General features: G+C 51.1%; 2 protein-coding genes across 3 annotated transcripts; both read left to right on the forward strand.

Moving 5' to 3' along the window:
• The first annotated feature begins 5177 nt into the window (after positions 1 to 5177).
• LOC142004423 (granzyme H-like) lies at positions 5178 to 9396 on the forward strand. 2 transcript variants are annotated; one of them, XM_074982078.1, is made up of 5 exons: positions 5178 to 5270; positions 6651 to 6798; positions 7283 to 7415; positions 8087 to 8350; positions 8570 to 9396. In XM_074982078.1, exons 1-5 carry the CDS (start codon positions 5204 to 5206, stop codon positions 8723 to 8725), a joined length of 768 nt encoding a protein of 255 aa, XP_074838179.1. In that variant the 5' UTR covers positions 5178 to 5203; the 3' UTR covers positions 8726 to 9396. The 2 variants fall into 2 exon arrangements, with proteins under 2 accessions (XP_074838179.1, XP_074838178.1); XM_074982077.1 differs by having other exon boundaries at positions 7280 to 7415; positions 8570 to 9386.
• A 2173-nt stretch (positions 9397 to 11569) lies between these two features.
• LOC142004430 (mast cell protease 1A-like) lies at positions 11570 to 15487 on the forward strand. The gene is made up of 5 exons (XM_074982086.1): positions 11570 to 11757; positions 13227 to 13374; positions 13856 to 13991; positions 14291 to 14563; positions 14841 to 15487. Exons 1-5 carry the CDS (start codon positions 11691 to 11693, stop codon positions 15000 to 15002), a joined length of 786 nt encoding a protein of 261 aa, XP_074838187.1. The 5' UTR covers positions 11570 to 11690; the 3' UTR covers positions 15003 to 15487.
• Positions 15488 to 24409: the final 8922 nt, after the last annotated feature.

The following is a 24409-nucleotide window of genomic DNA, read 5'->3' on the forward strand; positions in this document are numbered from 1 at the left end:
AGTTAGAACCCAGGAGTCCTGACTCCTAGCCCTCCATTTTGCCATGACCAGTAGACCATAATCTCCTTCTAGTGCTGGGGATAGAATCTAGAACCCCTGGCTCACCCACTCTAACCATTAGTCCCCACTACCCTTCCAAAGCAAGGGGTAGAATCCAGGTGTCCTGGGCCCCATCTCCAGTGAGTGGCTTGCCCTGTCCTGCTCTAACTCCAGTTTGTCACCTTCACTTTTAAGGTGTGCTCAGTACTGAGGGCAGGATCCCAGTTATCCCAAGGATGCCCCCCCTCTGCTTCGGCTCACCTCAGTCACCTTTCCATGTCAAGGATGGCACCAGCCCCTTGTGCCGTAGCCTTGTGCAGGGAGCTCATGGGATTGTCTGCAGTGGGATGGGAGAGAAGGTTCTTGGTTGCCTTGGGTTTGGGTGTGGGCACCCTGACGCCAATATTCTCTCTAATTTTTTCATCCAAGGGCAGAACACAGTTTGTTCTGCGCAAGGTAGCATGGGCAGATGGGCACAGAGGAGGCAGAAGGTTGTTCCAGAAGACCCAGCGAGATCCTCCACAATCCAGACCACCAATGTAGAGCTCAATACAACCTCTCCTTAACCTGTATCATATGATTCTCCAGATCACACAGTTCTTTCTTCAGATTCTATCACTCCTTCCCTTCACCCTGAATAGTCTCTGGAATCACACGTTAAACTTCTTGTACTAAACAATCTGCTTCCACCTTTTGTTGAGCGGCCACACACAGAGGACTTTTCTCAGACCTGTGGAAGAGCTCTGCATAAGCTCTAAGCCTCACCTCTCTCACTAAGAGAAATGAATACAAAAGGACATCACCTCACCCACCCTATTTCTATAATATCCTGGAACCCATGTGACAATTACACAGCTATGTCTACAGTACCAAGAAAATCGACCTGGTGGGGGCAGCCAATCCCTCTACTCCTCAACAGCACAAGGGGTGAGGGAAGTCGATGAGAGAGTTTCTCCAATCGCCCTCCCTCTGGGTAGACGTTCGGGTCAGGTTGGGTTGATTGCAGATAAGTCATCCTCAGCTACACACTTGCCTTTGCTGGAATTGTGCATCCGTTGTCGACTTACCTGTCCAGTGTAGACCAAGCCTATATCAACAAAGATACCAAGTTCACCAAAGGCCGAGCTGCACACCCAACAGGTGATTTTGTGCTAGGCCGACCTCTCTAGGACACAGGGAGCAGGTGGTACAAAATTCTCTGTCGAGCATTGAGGGACCATGAGGGACAGAGATGGGGTGAGCTCCAAGCAGAGCAGGGAGTCAGACACAGAGAGGAATCCAGACACACACACAGACTGCAGCATCAAGCATTTCACAGCACCACACACAGGGTGTGCCAGGTCAAAAGACAGGCTTTCCAATGGCTTTCACAGGAGTGTCTCAGAACCAATGTGAACTGATTGAAGGTTTCATGTGCAAGGCAGTAGGATGGTCCAGATTAGAAACAGTGGGAACTGGAAAGGTCAGATAAAGGACTTGTTCTCCCTAGTTGGTACCAGTTCTTATCTTACCCCAGGAAGGGGAGACTTACAGGGTTTAATAGAAAGAATCTGAATTCTGACCTTGAAACTCATAGGATGCTCCAAAAAAACTCACCAAGATAACACAGGATTTTTTCTCTAAATATCTACAAACTGTTTCCCCAGTGTGTTCTGGGACCAATCAATTCACAACATTTTTCTCTAACCATGCTGAAGATAATCTACATTTTGCATGCAAAGCTAAGGTAGGTCACATCTGCTGTAGCCAGGAAAAGTCAGGAAAGTAGACGTCTTCTTTAATGTGGATTCTGTATAATGGTCTGGATCAGTGGGACGAAGTTGAAGAGCCTTGTGAACATGCTTGGTCGGTACAATTCCTGATCGACAAATGAAGCGATGCCCTGGGCCACTCCCTGGCACACCAAGGGGCCACCAGAATCACCCTAAGGTGAAGAAGAACCACAGTTATCTCTTGCACTGTTCTAGTACAACTTTTTAGGTATAGATTCGATCATATGTGAACGAAGAAAGTTTAAAATATTTGAAAGGAACTATGTTTTGTGTAAAATGGCCCTTTTCAACATTCACAAAAATGTTTTCTAGTTTCGAAGCGTTTCCTCTTTATTATTTGGGTTACACTTGATAGCTTTAGGCAGACCTTGGTGAGTCTGACTGAGGCTGGTTAGGGGATAAAATGGGTAGATTATACGTAGGTTCAGTTAAGTTTGTTACAGTTGTGTTGGGTTTGAATTGGGTGGACATGGGTAGGGATGATTGTGAGTTGACACTAGCAGGACAGGTGTATGTTGGGTCAGGATAGGACGGGGATTAATTGGGTGAAATGGGGTAGTTTGGAGTATGTTTTGCGGAACAAGAGTTAAGTGTGATGGATTAATGTAGGATTGTGATTTGTGGCATTTGATCTTGAAGACGGGTCGCTCGCGCTTGTGCTGTTTACTGTTTGAGCTTTGGATAGTGTTGGGTTGGCCTCCTTAGCCTGGGGGTTTACTTAGGGTTGGGTTGTGTTGAGCACAGTTTAATACTGCAGAAGAATTCTGTTCGTTGGGATTTGGTTTTGGGATGGGGTGAAGTAGGGTTGATCTGGATGGGGTTGAGTTTGGAATAGGGTTGGTAGGGTTGATCTGGATGGGTTTGAGGTATGCGGTAAGGCTGTGCTGGGTGGAGTTTGAAATTAAGGTAGGGATGGGAAGGGCTATGTTGGTCAAGTGTTGGTTTTGGGCTAAGGTTGTGTCGAGTTACACAAGGTTGGGTTTGAGGTAGAATTACACTCCGTTGTGTTCGTCAGAGTTTTCGTTTGGGTAGGGTTGGAAGGGTCGTGTTGGCCAGCGTTGTGTGTGTGGGTAAAGTTCTGATGGGCAGGTTTTGAGTTGGGTGGAGGTTTGGTGTTGCTGAGGCTGAGTTTGGTGTACAGAAATATTGGGAAAGATTTGATCTGGGGTAAAACTGTGTTCAGTTCAGTTTGAGTTTGGCATAGGGTTGGGTTGACTCCCAGCAGGAGCCTCCTAGAACCAAAGAGACTGACAGTGTGGAGTACAGTGGAATTATAACCTTCTGCACTGACTTGTCTGTGGTACTTCATTTAATGCACCCAAGAATGTTATTAGTATGTTATAGCTGTGCATGGCCCCAGCTGTGCTTCCATAGCGCCAGCTGTGCACGTCCCCAGCTGTGCGTTCCATAGCTCCCTCCGTGCATGGCCCCAGCTGTGCTTCCATAGCGCCAGCTGTGCATGGCCCCAGCTGTGCTTCCATAGCACCAGCTGTGCATGGCCCCAGCCGTGCATTACGTAGCTCCGCCTGTGCATGGCCCTGGCTGTCCCTCCATAGCTCCAGCTGTACATGTCCCCGGTTTTGCTTCCATAGCTCCAGACGTGCATGGCTCCCAGCTGTGCATTCCATATCTCTAGCTGTGCGTGGCCCCAGCTGTGCTTCCAAAGCTCCAGCTGTGCATGGCTCCCAGCTGTGCATTCCATAACTCCAGCTGTGCATGGCCCCAGCTGTGCATTCCATAACTCCAGCTGTGCATGGCCCCAGCTGTGCATTCTATAACTCCAGCTGTGCATGGCCCCAGCTGTGCATTCTATAACTCCAGCCGTGCATGGCCACAGCTGTGCTTCCATAGCTCCAGCTGTTATGCGTTCCATAGCTCCAGCTGTGCATGTCTCCCAGCTGTGCATTCCATAACTCCAGCTGTGCATGGCCCCGGCTGTGCTTCAATAGCTCCAGCTGTGCATGGCCGCTGCTATGCGTTCCATAGCTCCAGCTGTGCATGTCCCCAGCTGTGAATTCCATAGCTCCAGCTAAGAAGAAGAAGAAGAAGAAATCAAATGGCTAAAGGAATTCCAGAAGTTTGACAATTTCAAAAGACCATGATATGGAAATCCAAATTACGAACTATTCCATGGAAGGGAATGATGGGAAAAAACGAAAGAGGTCAAAGTAGCTGCAAAAGAAGCTCTTCAATGACTCAATACTAATCTCTCCTACAAGAAGGAGAGACGTGGAAGAAATTAGTACAGGGAAATGAAAAAGACTAGGACAGTTATGTGGGAATGAAATCAGATCAGCAAGAGAATGAAATTTGTTTCAAGTCGTAAGGGACATAAAAGGGAACAAGAAGAGGTTCTTAAAATGTAATAGGAGGAAGAGAAAGATACAGGAAAGGGTCGGTCCACTCCTAAAGCAGGAAAGAAACTTCACATTGATAAAATGAAAAAGTTGAGGTGTTTAATACCTGTTTTGGCTCCAGTAAAAGAGTTATTGGTGGCCAAATTCTCTACACAATTAATGCGAAAATGGGAGAAGAAACAGCCACCAAAGGAGGGAAGAGCACGTTCAAAGATAGGTAGGTTGTTGAGAAATATACAAGTCCACGGACGCAGATGAAATGAGTCAGGATTCTTCAAGAACTTATTGAGGCAAATTTGGGCAGAGTTGAGAATTCTATTGGAGAAGAGCAGCAGGATAGGTGAGGTTGCAGACAATAGGAGACGGGCAAACCTAGCAATTATCTTTCAGAAAAGGCACAAAGCAAAGGCAGGGGGTTCCAGACCACTCAGCCTCACTTTGATACCCAGAAAAATACCACACTAAATTACCATTGTATGTCAATATGCTGGACATCCCTAATCCGTGGGCACATGTGGAGTCACCCATGACCATTGCCTGTGTCCTCCCCCAACTCCACCATCCAGAGGACTGTGTAGTCTGGGACCTCTGGGAGAAGTTCCACTGAGGGATCGGTGGCTGGGCCCCTGGAACCCACAGCTGGGCCCCCCTCCCTTGCTCACAGCTTTGAGATGGGATCTGGGCAGGATGTGGGCAGCTGAGCCAAGGCAGTGGTGACACAGCCTGGGCCACCCTTCCCCCCCACCGCCACCCCAGAGAAGCTACTGCGTGCAGGAGATGGGATAGCTGCAGATGATCCTGGTGCCAGCTGTACTGGGGGGATGCCCTGTCCTGGAATGACTTTCCATGGGCTTGTTCCTCCAGAGGAAGGGGCTTTTCCAGCTCCCAGCTCCCTCTCATGAGCCCAAGGGAGCTACTGAGTTTGTGATGGCCCCTGCATGAAACCCACAAGATTGTAACACACGTGACCTGTGGTTTGCTGCTGCCTCTATAAATCTGTCTGGGCAGAGGCACACGCCCTGTTGCTCTCCACAGATGCTGAGGATGCTGATCCTGATCCTGCTTCCTGTGGCTTGTCTCCTGCCCCCCGGCACTGGGGCTGGTAAGTCCTGGAGGACCTGAGCCCATGGGGAGAAGAGAAGGGAGCTCTCTGGCTGTTTGCAAATCCCAGATCCTCCCCAGAGTCAGATGCTTCTGCTGGGGGCAATCGCTGGCTCCTTGGGTGGGTTTGAAGAAGGGGGTGAAGGGCCTTGACTTGTGGAGCTGGCTGGAGAGAGACACTCTGGGATTTAAGTAGGGCCTTGGAGCTTGGCCATCTGCTTTCCAGAGGTGGGAGGGGGTGGGAGAGTTTCATTTGGAGCCTAGGAGTTACTCAGGGGCTGTACAGAGCTAGAGGGGGCTCAGGGAGTCAAACTCAGGAGCTAGAAGTCACTCATGGGGTAGAGGGATGCAGTGGAGTCACACAAGGGGATGAAGGAGCCTAGGGGAGGAATAGGAACCATTGGGGCTGGGATGTGAAGCCCCAGGCAGCAGCACCACCATAGGGAACCCCAGGAGGTATGAGGGGAACCCTCCCTCCCGGCAGCTGGAAGCTGGAACCCCTGATCCTTACGGAAGAAAGTCAGCTAGGGCAGAGCCATGACCAACAGCCCAGCTGTAAGACCCCCGGGTCCCATGGCTGGAAGCCATTTGCGGCAGAGAGCCTCGGGAAGTGACAGCCACAGGAACACTGCTGGAAGTGGGAAGAACCCCACCTCTGCAGAGGCTGGATGTCAGGGAGCTGGTCAGCTCTGCCCGCCCTCCCAGTTTCCTACCCACACCCCACTTCACATGGGCTGAGCACTGCTCCTTGGCTCTGCACTTCTCTGCCCTGCAGCTGACATGGTTCTCAAATTAATTCATTGGCTTCACTGCCTGACGGCTGTTAATGCAATTAGGAAGTTGACAACCACCTCAGGAGTGTGAATGGCTTCTGAAGAGCCACCTGTGGAGCTGCTCAGCCACCCAGCGACCCTTTAGAAATGGAATTGAGACCCATGTTTGGATCCCAACCGACAGGTTGGGAAACCTGCTTTGGAGAACCAAAAGCAGCCTTGGGTTGGGCCAAACCAGACAGGGGACAGCCTGGATCCATCTTTGCCAGCACGGTTTGATCCACAAGATGAATATCAGCCGGGGACCTGGGAGTGGCCTTGAAGCAGAGTTTGGGCTCCCCAGCCTCTTCACTGAAGGCAGTGTGATAACTGAGATAGAGCAACCACCAGCTTTTCCCTATCAAACCAAGTCAGAGTCGAAGAGTTCCCTGTGGGGTGCCCAGTCTGTGGCAGAGCTGAGCAAGGGGCAGGGTTCCAGGCACAGTGATCCCCCATGCAGAGGACCAGAGGTGGTGAGGCGGTGAGGAGTCCCTACTGGGGTGGGCAACTCAGTGCCACACCACAAGGAAGATCATGGATCTTTGGGTGAGAACCTGGTCTCTCCCCAGGTGAGATCATTGGGGGACATGAAGCGAAGCCCCACTCCAGACCCTACATGGCCTATCTGGAGATAAAACGTGGACACGCGATCCACATATGCGGAGGTTTCCTGGTGTCGAAGAACTTTGTGCTGACGGCCGCTCACTGCAATGGAGAGTAAGTGTTTCTGTGCTGGGGATGTTGGGATTAGCAGATGATGGAGCAGCCAGGAGCTCTGATGCTGGTGTGGGTCACAGAGAAGGAGCAGTGAGTAGGACAGGCTGGGGGAGCAGCGCCCAGGGGTCTGATCTGCTCAGGGGATGTCTGTGTGTCTCTAAAGAACTCTGCAAATCAAGGTCCAGCTCCAGGTTTGGGTAAAGCAAGCAAGCGATGGTCAGTTACCCCACCAGGGGTAGAAAAGGGCTCAGAGCCCCAGGACAGCTGTGCAGGACTGTGGGCTGGGGACAGCTGCTCTGGAGGTAGATGACTTCTTGAACAAGGAACACAAAGCTGGTGGGAAGAGGAATGAAGGAGCGTGGGATCTCCACCTGAGAGCCCCAGGCTTCCCTGTCCCTGGGAGATCAGTGGTTGTGAGTTAGACCAGCACCTGTCCAAGCCCGGCCCCCAGTGTCCTATGGGCTTCTCTTGGCTTTTACAGCAGCATCACTGTGCTCCTGGGAGCCCATAACATTAACAAAGGGGAACAGAGCCAAGAAAGAATCCATGTGAGCCGCCACATCCTCCACGACCAATACAAGAAAGAGACTAAGAAGAATGACATCATGCTGCTGCAGGTACCAACCCCATCCCATCACCCCACCCCCAGTGACCTCACACTGCTGTAGGTACCGCCCCCTCCCATCACCCCACCCCCAGTGACCTCACAGTGCTGCAGGTACCGCCCCCATCCCATCCTCCCACCTCCAGTGACCTCACACTGCTGTAGCTACCACCCCATCCCATCAGCCCGTCCCCTGTGACCTCACACTGCTGTAAGTACCGCCCACATCCCATCAGCCCGCCCCCTGTGACCTCACACTGCTGTAGGTACCGCCCCCATCCAATCAGCCCGCCCCCTGTGACCTCACACTGCTGTAGGCACCGCCCACATCCCATCAGCCCACCCCCTGTGACCTCACACTGCTGTAGGTACCGCCCCATCCCATCAGCCTGCCCCTAGTGACCTCACACTGCTGTAGGTACCGCCCCCATCCAATCAGCCCGCCCCCTGTGACCTCACACTGCTGTAGGCACCGCCCACATCCCATCAGCCCACCCCCTGTGACCTCACACTGCTGTAGGTACCGCCCCATCCCATCACCCCACCCCAAGTGACCTCACCCTCCTGTATGTACCATCACCTCGCTATTGGTGATCCCATGGTTATGGGACTTGTAGAGGATGAGATGTCAATGTATCATTCACTGTGACCCAGAGAGTGAAGTTAATTGTACTTGTGTCTCAGCTGGAGAAGAGCGTGAAGCTGAACAGCTTCGTGGGTACCCTCACCTTGCCCTATGCCAATGACAGAGTGAAGCCAGGGACCATGTGCAGCGTCGCCGGCTGGGGCAAGCTTTACCCAAATGCCTCCCCGTTTCCAGACACACTCCAGGAAGTGGATGTGAAGGTGATGCCGGATGACGCATGTCCCAAACAAGTGTATCGTCATTATAACGCTTCAACCATGATGTGCGTGGGGGAGCCGGAGTATCTGAAGGACTCTGCTAAGGTACAGCCCCTCCCTGCACAAGCTCCCTTTGAGCGTTGGTGTTATTAATGAGGAAGTTCGTTTTCCAGATAGGCCAATGTCCCTGCTGCACTGGGTGATGTACGAGTCACAGGAAAAATATTGGGTGTGTCCCAGAGGAGGTAGAGACTAGAGCAGCCCTGCACTTCTATGTCCTTTCCACTCAGCCGTTTTCCAGTTCTGGTTTCTTCCATTCTGCAGGGTGACTCTGGGGCCCCCCTGGTGTGCGGGGGAAAGGCCCACGGCATCGTATCCTGGGGGCCGCCCAAACCTCCCGGAGTGTACACCAAAGTCTCCGCCTTCATCCCCTGGATCAAAGCTACGATGAAGAACCTGCCACCTGGAGCCCGGCTGTGAATCACGCCGCACACCACAGCTGCTCTGCCTCCATCCAACGTAGGGGACCACGTGTGGCTCCTGCATTGCAGTGGGGCTGAGCTCCCCCGAGCATCGCTTAACTCAAGTCACACCCAACCCATGAGCATCAAGGCAGAGAGCCCAGGGGAGTGAGGAGACTGGTTTAGGCCCAGCTCTTTCTGGGAAATCCCAGCCTTCAACTGCCTCTTTGTTAAGGGGAGACGGTTTGATTCCCTGGGCCAACAGATATTAGCTTAAGACAGGGACAGACCTGGTGGTCTTCCTAATGTCAGCCAATCACTAAACCTTTCCTTGGACATCTTAGTCATTTTCTGAGCTGCTGATCCATGTTAAAACCGCACCCTGCCCAGTGCTCATTGGCCCTTTCCATAAAGCTCGTTCCATTTGGATAACCGGGACGTGTTCCACACACGTCTGTACTGAGGGCCGGCAAGGCCAGCCCATAGGCAACTGGACAATGGCTGTGCTGACCTTCTGCAGATCAATCCCTGGGGCTGATCACCTCCTTCCCAGCACCCTGACCCCAGACCTGATGCTTTTTACTGCCTGCTTTGTAACCAGCAATGAATAAACCTGAAGTTACAAAAAAAAAATATTATTCCAATACTGAGTGGGGAACTCCCACCATGAAATCCCTAGCTGCTGTTTCATCTTGTTGAACTCAGGTGAGAGTGGGGTGGGGTATTTAACCCCTAAAGGGGAAGGTTAGATAACGGGGCCAAGTCACAGAAGATCCTTTGGGACATACTCTGGTGTGCTGATCATGCAGTATACAACCAATTTCTAGGATTGTAAGAGGTTATAAGTAACACAGACAGATCAAAGTGAGTTTTGAAACTAAAATAAAGGAAAATTTATAGCTAGTTGTAGTGCACTAAGAAACAAGTGGTATGTGAATTCTTACCCTGAGAAGTGGTTCTTCTATCAGATAAAAGCTACAAATCTGGAATGATCTTATCCTATGCTGTGTCTCCAATTCACTTCTCTCTCCCTTTTAGGTGGTGTCAGGAAATTTCCTATGCAGGCTGAAAACAAAGTTGGAGGAACCCCAGGGCCTTTATTATACTTTCCTCCAGTGCAGGGAATTCTATTGTTCTCTTTGTAGAAAAGGATTCTCCAAGATGGAGACTGTCACATGAGCAAGTCACCCATCAGTGTACTTTTTAGACAATCGGCCATAGCCTAGCTGCTGGTCTGAACACACCCAGCAAAGATCTTCAGCGAGAGAGTGGAAGCAATCAAGGCCTGTGGTCAGTCCAGGGCTGATATTCACTGACAACCAACCTCTCACAAAAGGAGACCCATGTCTCCTACTCAGATCTTAACAGAAGAGAACATTTGCAGTACAAATTCATAGATAATACTCAGACCCTCATACGCAAAATGACACATGCACAAAAATAAGTTTTAAGGAGCCAGGAAAGAATATTCTAATGATAAGTTACAAGGGGTATTTTGTCCGAAGCATCTCTGACTCTGTCATATTTAAATTCGTCACATATTTTCCAGGAAGCCCTGGCGGGGGATGTCCATCACATTCTGATTAAAACACACTGCAAGACAGTGAAATTCATAGATATGGTCCTTTGGGGAAAAAAGGTCAAATGGTTAAGGGAATTCCAGAAGTTTAACAATTTCTGAAGGCCACAATATAGTAATTCAAATTGCTAACTATTCCTATGGAAAGGATTGATTGGAAGAAAAGAAATAGATCAATATAGATCCAAAAGAAGCTCTTTAATGACTCAATACTAATCAAGAACCCTACTAGAAGGGGAAACGTGGAAGAAATTAGTACAGGGAAATAAAAAACACTAAGACAGTTATGTGGGAATGATCAGACAGGAAAGAGAATGAAATATGTTTCCAGTAGCAAGAGACATGAAAGGGACCAAGAAGAGGTTCTTAAAATGTAATAGGAGGAAGAGAAACATACAGGAAAGGGTTGGTCCACGACTTAAGCAAGAAAGAGAACTACACATAGATAATGTGAAAAAGTGGAAGTGTTTAATATCTGTTTTGCCTCCAGTAAAAAAGTTATTGGTGGACAAATTCTCTACACAATTAATGCGAAAATGGGAGAAGAAACAGCCACCAAAGGAGGGGAAGAGCACGTTCAAAGATAGGTAGGTTGTTGAGAAATATACAAGTCCACGGACGCAGATGAAATGCGTCAGGATTCTTCAAGAACTTATTGAGGGAATTTTGGCAGAGTTGAGAATTCTATTGGAGAAGAGCCGCAGGACAGGTGAGGTCGCAGACAATGGGTGACGGGCAAACCTAGCAATTATCTTTCAGAAAAGGCACAAAGCAAAGGCAGGGAGTTCCAGACCAGTCAGCCTCACTTGGACACCTGGAAAAATACCACACTAAATTACCATTGTATGTCAATATGCTGGACATCCCTAATCCATGGGCACATGTGGAGTCACCCATGACCGTTGCCTGTGTCCTCCCCCAACTCCACCACCCAGACGACTATGTAGTCTGGGACCTCTGGGAGTAGTTCTACCGTGGGATCGGTGGCTGGGCCCCTGGAACCCACAGCTGGACCCCCCCCTCCCCTGCTCACAGCTTTGAGATTGGATCTGGGCAGGATGTGGGCAGCTGAGCCAAGGCAGTGGTGACACAGCCTGGGCCACCCTTCCCCCCCCCGCCACCCCAGAGAAGCTACTGCGTGCAGGAGATGGGATAACTGCAGATGATCCTGGTGCCAGCTGTGCTGGGGGGTTGCCCTGTCCTGCCGGGACTTTCCATGGGCTTGTTCCTCCAGAGGAAGGGGCTTTTCCAGATGCCAGCTCCCTCCCCTGGCCCCCAGTGAGCTGCTGAGTTTGTGAGGGCCCCTGCATGAAACAAACAAGGTTGCAACACACTTGACCTGTGGTTTGCTGCTGCCTGTATAAATCCCCCCTGGCAGCGGCACACGCCCTGTTGCTCTCCCCAGATGCTGAGGATGCTGATCCTGATTTTGGTGCCTGTGGCCTGTCTCCTGCCCCCCGGCACTGGGGCTGGTAAGTCCTGGGGGACCTGAGCCCATGGGAAGAAGAGCAGGGAGCTCTCTGGCTGTTTGCACATCCCAGCTCCTCCCTAGAGTCAGATGCTTCTGCTGGGGGCAATTGGTGGCTCCTTGGGTGGGTTTGGAGAAGCGGGTGAAGGACCCTGAGTTGTGGAGCTGGCTGGAGAGAGACACTCTGGGATTTAAGTAGGGCCTGGGAGCTTGTCCATCTGGTTTCCAGGGGCTGGATGGGGCTTAGGAGAGTTACATTGATGGGCTAGGAGTCACTAGGGGCTGCAGGGGGTTAGAGAGAGCTCAGGGAGTCAAAGTCGGGGGCTAGGAGTGACTCACGGGGTAGGGAGAGGTAGTGGAATCACACTCGGGGCTGTAGGAGGCTAGGGGAGAATGAGGGACTCTCGTGGATGGGACATGGAACCCCAGCCATCAGTGCAAGCAGAGGGAACCCCAGGAGGTATGAGGGGAAACCCCCATCCCGGCAGCTGGAAGGTGGCTGAGGCTGGGGAAGAACCCCTGATGCTCATGAAAGAAAGTCAGCTAGGGCAGTGCCTTGACCAGCAGCCCCAGCTGCAAGAGCCCCGGTCCCCATGGCTTTGAGGCATTTGTGGCAGATCCCTGGCTGGGGGGAGGCAGAACCCCCCAGCCTCACCCCACGGATGGAAGCTGACTGGGGCAGAGCTCAGCCAGCAGTGCCAGCCATGGGAACGCTGCTGCAGGTGGGGAGAACCCCACCTCTGCACAGGCTGGAAGCCAGGGAGCTGATCAGCTTGACCCTCCCTCCCAGTCTCCAACCCAGGTGCCCACCTTACCTGAGCTGGGCGCTGCTCCTCAGGTCTGCACTTCTCCGCCCGGCAGCTGACAGGGTTCTCAATCTAATTAACTGGCTTCAGTGCCTGACGGCTGTTAATGCCATTAAGAAGTTGAGAACCATTTCAGGAGTGTGAATGGCTTCTGAAGAGCCACCTGTGGAACTGCCCAACCACCCAGCGACCCTTTAGCAGTGGAATGGAGACCCATGTTTGCATCCCCTCCCACAGGTTGGGAAACCTGCTTTAGAGAAATAAAAGCAGCCTTGGTTTGATAGAAACCAGACAGGGGACAGCCTGGATACATTTTTGCCAGCACGGTTTGAGGCACAAGTTGAATATCCGCCGGGGACGTGGGAGTGGCCTTGAAGGAGACTTTGGGTTCCCCAGCCTGTTCACTGAAGGCAGTGTGATAACTGAGACAGGGCAACCACCAGCTTTTCCCTCTCAAACCAGGTCAGAGCTGCAGAGTTACCCTGTGGGGTGCCCAGTCTGTGGCAGAGCTGAGCAAGAGGCAGGGTTCCAGGCAAAGGGATCCCCAAGGAAGAGAACCAGAGGTAGCAGGTTGAGGTGGTGAGGAGTCCCTACTGGGGTGGGCAACTCAGTGCCTCACCACAAGGAAGATCATGGAGCTCTGAGTGAGAACCTGGTCTCTCCCCAGGTGAGATAATTGGTGGACATGAAGCAAAGCCCCACTCCAGACCCTACATGGCCTATCTGAAGATACGACGTGGAATCAAGACACAAACATGCGGAGGATTCCTGGTGTCAAAGAACTTTGTGCTGACAGCCGCTCACTGCAATGGAGAGTAAGTGTTTCTGTGCTGGGGATGTCAGCATTAGCAGACGATGGAGCAGCCGGGAGCTCCGATGCTGGTGTGGGTCACGGACAAAGAGCAGTGACTAGGACAGGCTGGGGGAGCAGCGCCCAGGGGTCTGATCTGCTCAGGGGATGTCTGTGTGTCTCTAAGGGCCTCTGCAACCCAGGGTCCAGCTCCAGGTTGGGGTAAAGCAAGCAAGCGATGGTCAGTTACCCAACAGGGGGCATGGAAGGGCTCATAGCCCCAGGACAGCTGTGCAGGACTGTGGGCTGGGGACAGCTGCTCTGGAGGTAGATGACTTCTTGAATGAAGAGCAGAAACCTGGTGGAAAGGGGAATGAAGGAGCGTGGGATCTCCACCTGAGACCCCCAGGCTGCCCTGTCCCCGGGAGATCAGTGGTTGTGAGTTAGACCAGCACCAGTTCAAGCCCGGCCCCCAGTGTCCTATGGGTTTCTCTTGGCTTTTATAGCAGGATCACTGTGCTCCTGGGAGCCCATAACGTTAAGAAACGGGAATGGAGCCAACAACGGATCCTTGTGCGCCGCCGAGTCCCCCACTGGAAATACAACAAAGCAACACTAAACAATGACATCATGCTGTTGCAGGTACCGCCCCATCGCATCACCCCACCCCCAGTGACCTCACACGGCTGTAGGTACCGCCCCCATCCCATCACCCCGCCCCCAGTGACCTCACACTGCTGCAGGTACCGCCCCATCCCATCACCCCACCCCCAGTAACCTCACACTGGTTCAGGTACTGCCCCCATCCCATCACTCCTCCCCGAGTGACTCCCATGGCCATACATCGGCTGCTCTTTCTGCATGGTTGGAATCTCTTCCCACTTGTCATCAGCTCTTACCTGCAAACTGACCCTGCCGCTTCTTCCCCACCTTGATTGTAGCTGGAACGTGCTGTAGCTCAAAACGGAAACATCAGTCTCATCCCCTTGCCCCTATCCGGTCAGCAAGTGCGGCCAGGGACCGTGTGCAGCGTCGCTGGCTGGGGCAGAAGAAGTTCACGGAAGAAGAAGACCTCGCCGACTCTTCAGGAGGTGGACTTGAAGGTGCAGGACAATGAGGCCTGTCGGAATATTCTTTGTCCGAGACACTCTTGCTATAACCCACTCACCATGATTTGTGCTGGAGACCAACATCGGCAACAAAGCTCTTTTGAGGTGAAACTCTCAAGCACCCTTGATAAACCTTTATTATTAATGAGGCTCTTGGTGTGGTAGTTGGACACCAGCCCCAAAGCTCAGAGATTAGGACTTGCGATGCTCGGAGCTGGACAAAAGAAAAGAAAAATCTTCATGTTCTCTCCTGGGGAAACAGAGTCCAGAAGGGGGGCGGGGGAGGATGTGATGTGGGATCTGTGACCATCAGTGTTTGAAGAAAAACAGGGAACGACTCACCAAGCTGTTCCCCATCTATGGTTTGTTTGTTTTTTCACAGGGTGACTCTGGGGGCCCCCTGGTGTGTGGCGGAAAAGCCCAGGGCATCGTCTCTTGGGGATCACCCTTTGGGATCCCACCCAGTGTGTACACAAGAGTCTCCACCTTCATCCCCTGGATACATGAGATGATGAAGAGGTCACAGTCCGGAGATCATCTGTGAATCGTTGGACAGACCAGTGCTGTGGCCCAGCTATAGGGCTTCCCAGAACCCCTTTCCCAAGCTGTGCTATGCTCTGGCAGTTCCCAACTCATGGGTGTCAAAGCAGGGAGTCTAGGGGAATTAGGAGCTTGATTCAGTTCTCGCTCCCCGAGCCCGCCTCTTTTTAACCTGTTTCTTTGCCTGCTCTGGTAATAGTGGGAATCCAGACACAGGGGAAGATCCACCAATCGGTAGCTCTCCCCCGTGTCATGTGGTCCAGCCAATGAGGCTGAGGGCCCCCTACCATTTCCTCACCCTAACTCATTTAAAATGGGCAGAAAAATCTGCCCTGTCCTCATGAGGTCTTTCACACATTAGTTCCCCCAGAGTGGCCACCTCCCATTCCACACACCCCAGTTACGCCCCTGGGAACTTATGAATGAGATGGGGAATTAGGAAGCCAGGCGGGGAAGCAAATGAGCATGAAACGACCACTGAGAGCGCTTCTTTCTAACCTGTCCTGTGGCTTTGCCTGTGACATGTGTACTCTGCTTGCTTGCAAGGAATAAAAATTAAGTTCCAAAACAATGGATTTGTGCCTTTTGGGAAACTGAATGAACCGAGTCCCTCCAGCCTCTGACTCACAGCTAGTTGTTGTATATAGCAGGTGTCACCAGAGGTGGGTTTGGAGCCTGGGGAAATTCACCCCTAGAACGGGAGAAGATCATGTCAGGTCTGTTAGATGCACCAGGGAAATCATAAAAGAAATAATAAGTACATTACATGTCCGGTCATTTTTCCTGACGTTTGTATCCCACCGCTGACACCTGACCACCTCCGTGCCAACCAAGCAAATTGGAGGAGGAACCAGGACCAGGATATGGTTAGTTACACTTCTTTGTCAGCCCTTTCCACTCGCTGCACATGTCCTGGGACTGCAGGGTCACAAACGCCTGGTAGGCAATGTCCTCTGTCAAGCCTTTCAATCTGAAGGTCTGTGACCCTTTTCCCCCAGGCCCGACTTACTCGAGCCGGTGTATTCGAGTGCATTGCTCTGTGAAGTACAGGTTTAACATCTCTCATCCAGCACCTTCAGGACCTGACTGTTGCCAAAAGAGAGAATTTGCTGGATGGGAGGTCAATATTTTCTAGCACATCACCAACACTTCCATTGCTCCCTGGGCTCTTAGAAGACATTTGGGGTAAATTACAGCTAAATAACAGGCCAGAATACTGACTGCCGGGACTGGTGGCTGGAAACAAACTTTACGGGCTGTGGGAACCTTGGCAATACCCTTGAGAAGTGGTTGCCTGGCTCCCTAACACCATGCCAGATTAGGGAGGTTGTTGGGTGAGAGCGTTCCGGATTAGTGAGGTTCAACCTGTACATGCCTTGCAAACCTAGCCCAGGTCAGGACACATCCCGAGGCTCCGTGTGGGTGTGATCCTGGGTGAAGGGACATCACAGATTTTAACAAGACGTCATCTGTCAATGTCTGTTGTTCCTGGTGGACCTCCGTCGGCCACCTGTTGACTCCTGTCCTCTTTCCTGATGCTGAGCCACTGGGCAGAGGGGGGCTTGCTTTTTTCTGTATTGCCTCAGTGGCTGCCACAATGGGAGGCTTTCCAAAAGTTAGAACCCAGGAGTCCTGACTCCTAGCCCTCCATTTTGCCATGACCAGTAGACCATAATCTCCTCCTAGTGCTGGGGATAGAATCTAGAACCCCTGGCTCACCCACTCTAACCATTAGTCCCCACTACCCTTCCAAAGCAAGGGGTAGAATCCAGGTGTCCTGGGCCCCATCTCCAGTGAGTGGCTTGCCCTGTCCTCCTCTAACTCCAGTTTGCCACCTTCACTTTTAAAGTGTGCTCAGTACTGAGGGCAGGATCCCAGTTATCCCAAGGATGCCCCCCCTCTGCTTCGGCTCACCTCAGTCACCTTTCCATGTCAAGGATGGCACCAGCCCCTTGTGCCGTAGCCTTGTGCAGGGAGCTCATGGGATTGTCTGCAGTGGGATGGGAGAGATGGTTCTTGGTTGCCTTGGGTTTGGGTGTGGACACCCTGATGCTAATATTCTCTCTAATTTCTTCATCCACGGGCAGAACACAGTTTGTTCTGTGCAAGGTAGCATGGGCAGATGGGCACATAACAGGCAGAAGGTTGTTCCAGAAGACCCAGTGAGATCCTCCACAATCCAGACCACCAATGTAGAACTCAATACAACCTCTCCTTAGCCTGTATCCTGTGATTCTCCAGCTCACACAGCTCTTTCCTCAGATTCTATCACTCCTTCCCTTCACCCTGAATAGTCTCTTGAAACACGTTAAACTTCTTATGCTAAACAATCTGCTTCCACCTTTTGTCGAGTGGCCACGCACAGAGGACCTTTCTCAGACCTGTAGAAGAGCTCTGCATAAGCTCTAAGCCTCACCTCTCTCACTAAGAGAAATGAATACAATAGGACGTCACCTCACGCACCCTGTTTCTATAATATCCTGGAACCCATATGACAAGAACACAGCTATGTCTACACTACCAAGAAAATCGACCTGTTTGGGGAAGCCAATCCCTGTACTCTTCAATAGCACAAGGGGTGAAGGAAGTTGATGAGAGAGTTTCTCCAATCGCCCTCCCTCTGGGTGGATGTTCAGGTCAGGTTGGGTTGATTGCAGATAAGTCATCCTCAGCTACACACTTGCCTTTGCTGGAATTGCGCATCCATTGGTGACTTACCTGTCCAGTGTAGACCAAGCCTATATCAACAAAGATACCAAGTTCACCAAAGGCCGAGCTGCACACCCAACAGGTGATTTTGTGCTGGGCCGACCACTCCAGGACACAGGGAGCAGGTGGTACAAAATTCTCTGTCCAGCATTGAGGGACCATGAGGGGCAGAGATGGGGTGAGCTCCAAGCAGAGCAGAGAGTCAGACACAGAGAGGAATCCAGACACACACACAGACTGCAGCATCAAGCATTTCACAGCACCACACACAGGGTGTGCCAGGTCGAAAGACAGACTTCCCAGGGGCTTTCACAGGAGTGTGTCAGAACCAATGTGAACGGAGTGAAGGTTTCATGTGCAAGGCAGTAGGATGGTCCAGATTAGACAATCTCCAGGAAGTGGATGTGAAGGTGATGCTGGATGACGCATGTTCCGAACAAGTGTTATAACGTCTCAACCATGATGTGTGGGGGGGAGCCGGCGTATCTGAAGGACTCTGCTATGGTACAGCCCCTCCTTCCTGCACAAGCTCCCTTTGGGCGTCGGTGTAATTAATGAGGAAGTTGGTTTTCTAGACAGGCCAATGAGCAGCGCGTGGAGATCCGCCCCCTGCTGCACTGGGTGGTGTAAACGAGTCACGGGATAAATATCGAGTGTGTCCCGGGGGGGGCAGAGACCAGACAGAGGAATGGGGGGGTGCACGGAAGGGGCAAGCAGAGACCAATGAGATGTGAGGCAGCATAATTGGGGGCTGGACTTGGTGATCCCTGAGGTGCTCTACAGCCCTGCACTTCTATGTCCTTTCCACTCAGCTGTTTTCCAGTTCTGGTTTGTTCCATTCTGCAGGGTGACTCTGGGGGCCCCCTGGTGTGCAGGGGAAAGGCCCACGGCATCGTATCCTGGGGGCCGCCCAAACCTCCCGGAGTGTACACCAAAGTCTCCGCCTTCATCCCCTGGATCGAAGCTACGATGAAGAACCTGCCACCTGGAGCCCGGCTGTGAATCACGCCGCGTACCACAGCTGCTCTGCCTCCATCCAATGTAGGGCACCACGTGTGGCTCCTGCATTGCAGTGGGGCTGAGCTCCCCCGAGCATTGCTTAACTCAAGTCACACCCAACCCATGAGCATCAAGGGAGGGAGCCCAGGGGAGTGAGGAGCCAGGTTTAGGCCCAGCTCCTGTTGGGAAATCCCAGCCTTCAGCTGCCTCTTTGGTAAGGAAGAGACTGTTTGATTCCCTGCGGCAACAGATATTAGCTAAAGACTGGGACAGACCTGGTGGTCTGCCTAATATCAGCCAAACAACAGACCTTTTCTAGGACATCTTAGTCATTTCCTGAGCTGCTGAGCCATGTTAAATCCGCACCTGGCCCTGTGCTCACCAACCCTTTACAAAAAGCTCATTCCGTTTGGGTAACCAGGACCTGTTCCACGCACGTCTGTGCTGAGGGCCGGCAAGGCCAGCCCATAGGCAACTGGACAATGGCTGTGCTGACCTTCTGGAGATCAATCCATGGGGCTGATCGCCTCCTTCCCAGCTCCCAGCCCCCTGACCTCCTGCTTTTTACTGCCTGCTTTGTAACCAGCAATGAATAAACCTGAAGTTACAAAAAACAGAGCCAGTCATTCCAATATTGAGTGGGCAACTCCCACCATGAAATCCTGAGCCGTGTTTCATCTTTTTGAGCTCAGGTGAGAGTGGGGTGGGGTATTTAACCCCTAGAGGGTAAGTTTAGGTGAGTGGTTAATGCATTGGGCTGGGACCAAGCTCATCTGGGTTCAGCGATTGCATGCAGAATGAGGGTTGGATGATGGCCCGGGGGTGGGAATTAACACATTCACAGCTGGATGGGTCGACAGGTTCAGCTGATGTTCATACAGGAGCAATTCCAATTCCTACTGTGTGTTCCCCCACAGTGATGAAAGGGCAACAGAAGAAGATTTTCTCTTCAAGTCTTTCGGTTCCTCGATTAATTCCCTTCTTCGCTTTGTACTGAGAGCTCATTCCAAATTTATTCAACCCTCCCCTCTGGCTACTAGTTGAACCTTTTCCTAATATCCCTTAGCCAGCATCTCCCCATTGAAACTCTGCAGGTCCATTTCTCCCAGAGGAGGCAGAAGGTTGTTCCAGAAGACCGAGCGAGATCCTCCACTCTCCAGATCACCAATGCAGAGCTCAACTCAACCTCTCCTTAGCCTGGATCTTTTGATTGTCCAACTAACCCAGCTCTTTCCTCAGATTCTCTCTCTCCTTCCCAGATCATACAAATACAGAATCCTGGGACAGGAAGGGACCTCAGGAGGTCATCAAGTCCAGCCACTTGCCCAAAGCAGGATCAACCCCAACTAAGCAATCCCAGCCGGGACTTTGTCGAGCTGGGACTTCTAAACCCCCAGGGATGCAGATTCTGCCATCTCTCTGGTTAACTCATTGCATTGCTTCACCACCCTCCCGGTGAAGTAGTTTTTCCTAATTCCAGCCTAACCCCCTCCTTCTTTAACTTCAGACCATCACTCCTCGTTCTGTTGTCTGTCACCACAGAGAACAATTTCTCTCCATCTTTAGATCCCCTCTATTCAGGAAGTTGAAGGTTGCTGTCAAACAGCCCTTCACTCTTCTCTTCTGCAAACTAACTAACCCTCAAGCCATCATCCCCTCCTCATAGGTCACTTTCTCGCCATGCAAATCATTTTCATTGGCCTCCACTGAACCCACTTCAAAGCACCCACATCTTTTCCATACTCGGGATCAAGAACTAGATGCAATCCTCCATATCTGACCTCACCAGTGCTGAGCAGAGGGGAATAATAACTTCTCTCCTTCGGCTGGAACTGTTCTTCCTTCCGCACGCAATACGCTCTGAGCCTCTTGGCTACAAGGGCACCAAGTTGACTCAAAAAGCACCTGGAGATATGAACGTGCATTGCCAGATTGAAAGTGCAGAGTATAAATCCTTACCCTACAGGACAAGCACCTGGGTTTGCTGACCTCTACAGTTGCAACATTGGAACATTCAGAAAAGAGGCCCCCCCAACCCCGAGAACAAACGTCTCTCTATCAGTAGCTACCAACTCATGTTGTATTAATGTGCTAGATATAGGAGAGTTACTAGATAACTCTATAACACTCTCAAATTCAATGCCCTGCCCACAGTTGAGCTGTTTTGGCTGCAGATAGAAAACCAGAGAAACAACAGCTCTGATTCCATCTGGGAGAGGGACGGCCGCTGTTCCATCAGGTCACAGTGCTGGTGTCGGGCATCCAGAATGTGGCATCCTATGCCCCCAAGAGGCCTGGCCCCAGGATCATGGTTTGGGAGCCCTAGAGTGAGGGAAAGTGGCTGGGCACGGCCCAAGGTCATCCAAACTGGAAGTTCTCAGGACTTTATGCTGGGTCTGATTGTGGTAGATAAGTGATGGGCTGGTGGGACAGAGCTGGTGCAAAAGTGAAGATGAGCTGGTGAGCCTCGAAAGAGGGCACAGGGACAAAAGTGTCTGGCTACAGAAGGGTTCTGCTGCAGCCTCCTCACCCCCATCTTCCCTTCCCCTCCTCTTCCCACTGAGGGCTGGGAGGAGGAGCAAAGTCCCAGGTGCATGGAGACAGCAGGCGAGTTCCAGGTGCACAGGGCTGGTGGCTGGTAGCATTGGGGTGCACAGGGCTGGCTACTGGGAACAGGACACACAGGGCTGGCCGCCGGGATCCCACACATTGGACCAGGAGCCTGGGAATGCTGCAACATCCCCCACACCTTAATTCCCCTTCCACACACCTCCTCCAGCCACTCTGGTCTGGTGGTGAATGGGGCCACTGATCTGCTGTGGAGGGGGGATACCCACCTCCAAGCTCACAGAATGGGGTGAGGGATGGATCCCCTGATGACAACACACATGGGCTTTAGAAAGAGCATGTTGAGTCTGGGGATTCCCGGCTGAACCTGGAGACGCCATGGCAGTTCCAGAACCTCTGAGGCATTCGGCTCCTGACAGCTGGCTGCTGCTCGATCAGCTATTTCTAGCGGTTTCTTTTTCCTTCTTCTCTGCTCTCACAGAGAGAACAGAGCCCTGGATTTAAGCTCTGAGGAGTTGGAGCCTCTTAACCCTGATTGTCAGACATCTAGAATTAAAGAAAACCCTTCCAGGACTGGATTCCATAAAATGTGGTGTTTATTCCAGCGGACTCAAGCTAGCTTCAAAATTTAACGAGTAGAGAGGTCACATGGTGGGGTGAAGAGGGAACTTCAAGAAGCCAGACATCATCTGGAAAAGTAAAAAGGCAAAAGCCAACATTTCCAAATATGTCTCTGGAATGTCTTCAGGAAAACACTCTCTATCAGATAGTGAAGGAAGAAGTGGTTGAGAGGGGTATTATAGGCTTCCTGGTGACCACCAAGGAGGAACTGGTGGCGAATCTGAAGGTGAAGGGAAAGTGAGGCATAAGTGATCCTGAAACAATAGACTTCCTGTGTGATGGGGTGGAGTCACAGAAGATCCCTTGGGACATACTCCGGTGTGCTGATCATGCAGTATACAACCAACTTCTTGGGATGTAAGAGGTTATAAGTAACGCAGACAGATCAAAGTGAGTTCTGAAATTAAAATAAAGAAAAATTCATAGCTAGATCTATTCCACTAAGAATAAAGTGGTATGTGAATTCTTACCCTAAGAAGTGATTCTTCTGTCAGGTAAAAGCTTCAAGTCTGGAATGATCTTATCCTAAGCTGGGTCTCCAATTCACTTCTCTCTCCCTTTTAGATAGTGTCACGAAATTTCCTAGGCAGACTGAAAACAAAGATGGAGGAACCCCATGGCCTTTTGCATACTTTCCTCCTGTGCAGGGAATTCCATTGTTCTCTTTGTAGAAAAGGATTCTCCAACACGGAGCCTGTCAAATGTCCAAGTCACCCATCCATGCACTTTTTAGGCAATCTTCCACAGGTTATCTGCTGGTCTGAACATACCCAGCAAATATCTTCAGCTAGGGAGTGGAAGCAATCAAGGCCCGTGGTCAGTCCAGGGCTGATATTCACTGACAACCAACCTCTCACAAAAGGAGACCCATGTCTCCTACTCAGATCTTAACAGGAGAGAACATTTGCAGTACAAATTCATAGATAATACTCAGACCCTCATATACAAAATGACACACGCACAAAAATAAGTTTTAAGGAGCCAGGAAAGAATATTCAAACGATAGATTGCAAGGGGTATTTTGTCTGAAGCATCTCTGAGCTTTTCATATTTGAATTCATAACATATTTTCCAGGAAGCCCTGGCAGGGGATGGCCATCACATTCTGATTATAACACAGTACAAGTGAGCGAATTTCATAGATATGGTCCCTTTCAAAAAAAAAATCAAATGGCTAAGGGAATTCCAGAAGTTTAACAATTTCTCAAGGCCACAATATGGTAATCAAATTGCTAACTATTCCCATGGAAGGCACTGATGGGAAGAAAAGAAATAGCTCAATATACCTCCAAACGAAGCTCTTTAATGACTCAATATTAATCAAGAACGCTACAAGAAGGGGAAACATGGAAGAAATTAGCCAGGCAAATAAAAAAGACTAGGACAGTTATGTCAGAATGATCAGACAGGCAAGAGAATGAAATATCTTTCAAGTAGCAAGTGACATGGAAGGGAGCAAGAAGAGGTTCTTAAAATATATTAGGAGAAAAAGAAAGCTACAGGAAAGGGTTGGTCCACTACTTAAGCAAGAAAGAGAACTACACACAGATAACGTGAAAAAGTGGAGGTGTTTAATATCCGTTTTGCCTCCAGTAAAAAAGTTATTGGGGGCCAAATTCTCAACACAATTAATGCGAAAATGGGAGAAGAAACACCCACCAAAGGAGGGGAAGAGCACGTTCAAACATATGTAGGTTGTTGAGAAATATTCAAGTCCACGGACGCAGATGAAATGCGTCAGGATTCTTCAAGAACTTATTGAGGGAATTTTGGCAGAGTTGAGAATTCTATTGGAGAAGAGCCACAGGACAGGTGAGGTCGCAGACAATGGGAGACGGGCAAACCTAGCAATTATCTTTCAGAAAAGGCACAAAGCAAAGGCAGGGAGTTCCAGACCAGTCAGCCTCACTTGGACACCTGGAAAAATACCACACTAAATTACCATTGTATGTCAATATGCTGGACATCCCTAATCCATGGGCACATGTGGAGTCACCCATGACCGTTGCCTGTGTCCTCCCCCAACTCCATCACCCAGACGTCTATGTAGTCTGGGACCTCTGGGAGCAGTTCTACCGTGGGATCGGTGGCTGGGCCCCTGGAACCCACAGCTGGACCCCCCCCACCGCTCCCCTGCTCACAGCTTTGAGATTGGATCTGGGCAGGATGTGGGCAGCTGAGCCAAGGCAGTGGTGACACAGCCTGGGCCACCCTTCCCCCCCCCCGCCACCCCAGAGAAGCTACTGCGTGCAGGAGATGGGACAGCTGTAGATGATGCAGCTGCCAGGTGTGCTGGGGGGATACCCTGTCCTGCCGTGACTTTTCTTGGGCTTGTTCCTCCAGAGGAAGTGGCTTTTCCAGCTGCCAGCTCCCTCCCCTGGCCCCCAGTGAACTGCTGAGTTTGTGAGGGCCCCTGCATAAAACCCACAAGGTTGCAACACACTTGACCTGTGGTTTGCTGCTGCTTCTATAAATCCCCCCAGGCCAAGGCACACGCCCTGTTGCTCAACCCAG

This window comes from Carettochelys insculpta, chromosome 32 (assembly GCF_033958435.1).
Source record: "Carettochelys insculpta isolate YL-2023 chromosome 32, ASM3395843v1, whole genome shotgun sequence".
In the NCBI taxonomy this organism is placed as follows: Eukaryota; Metazoa; Chordata; order Testudines; family Carettochelyidae; genus Carettochelys; species Carettochelys insculpta.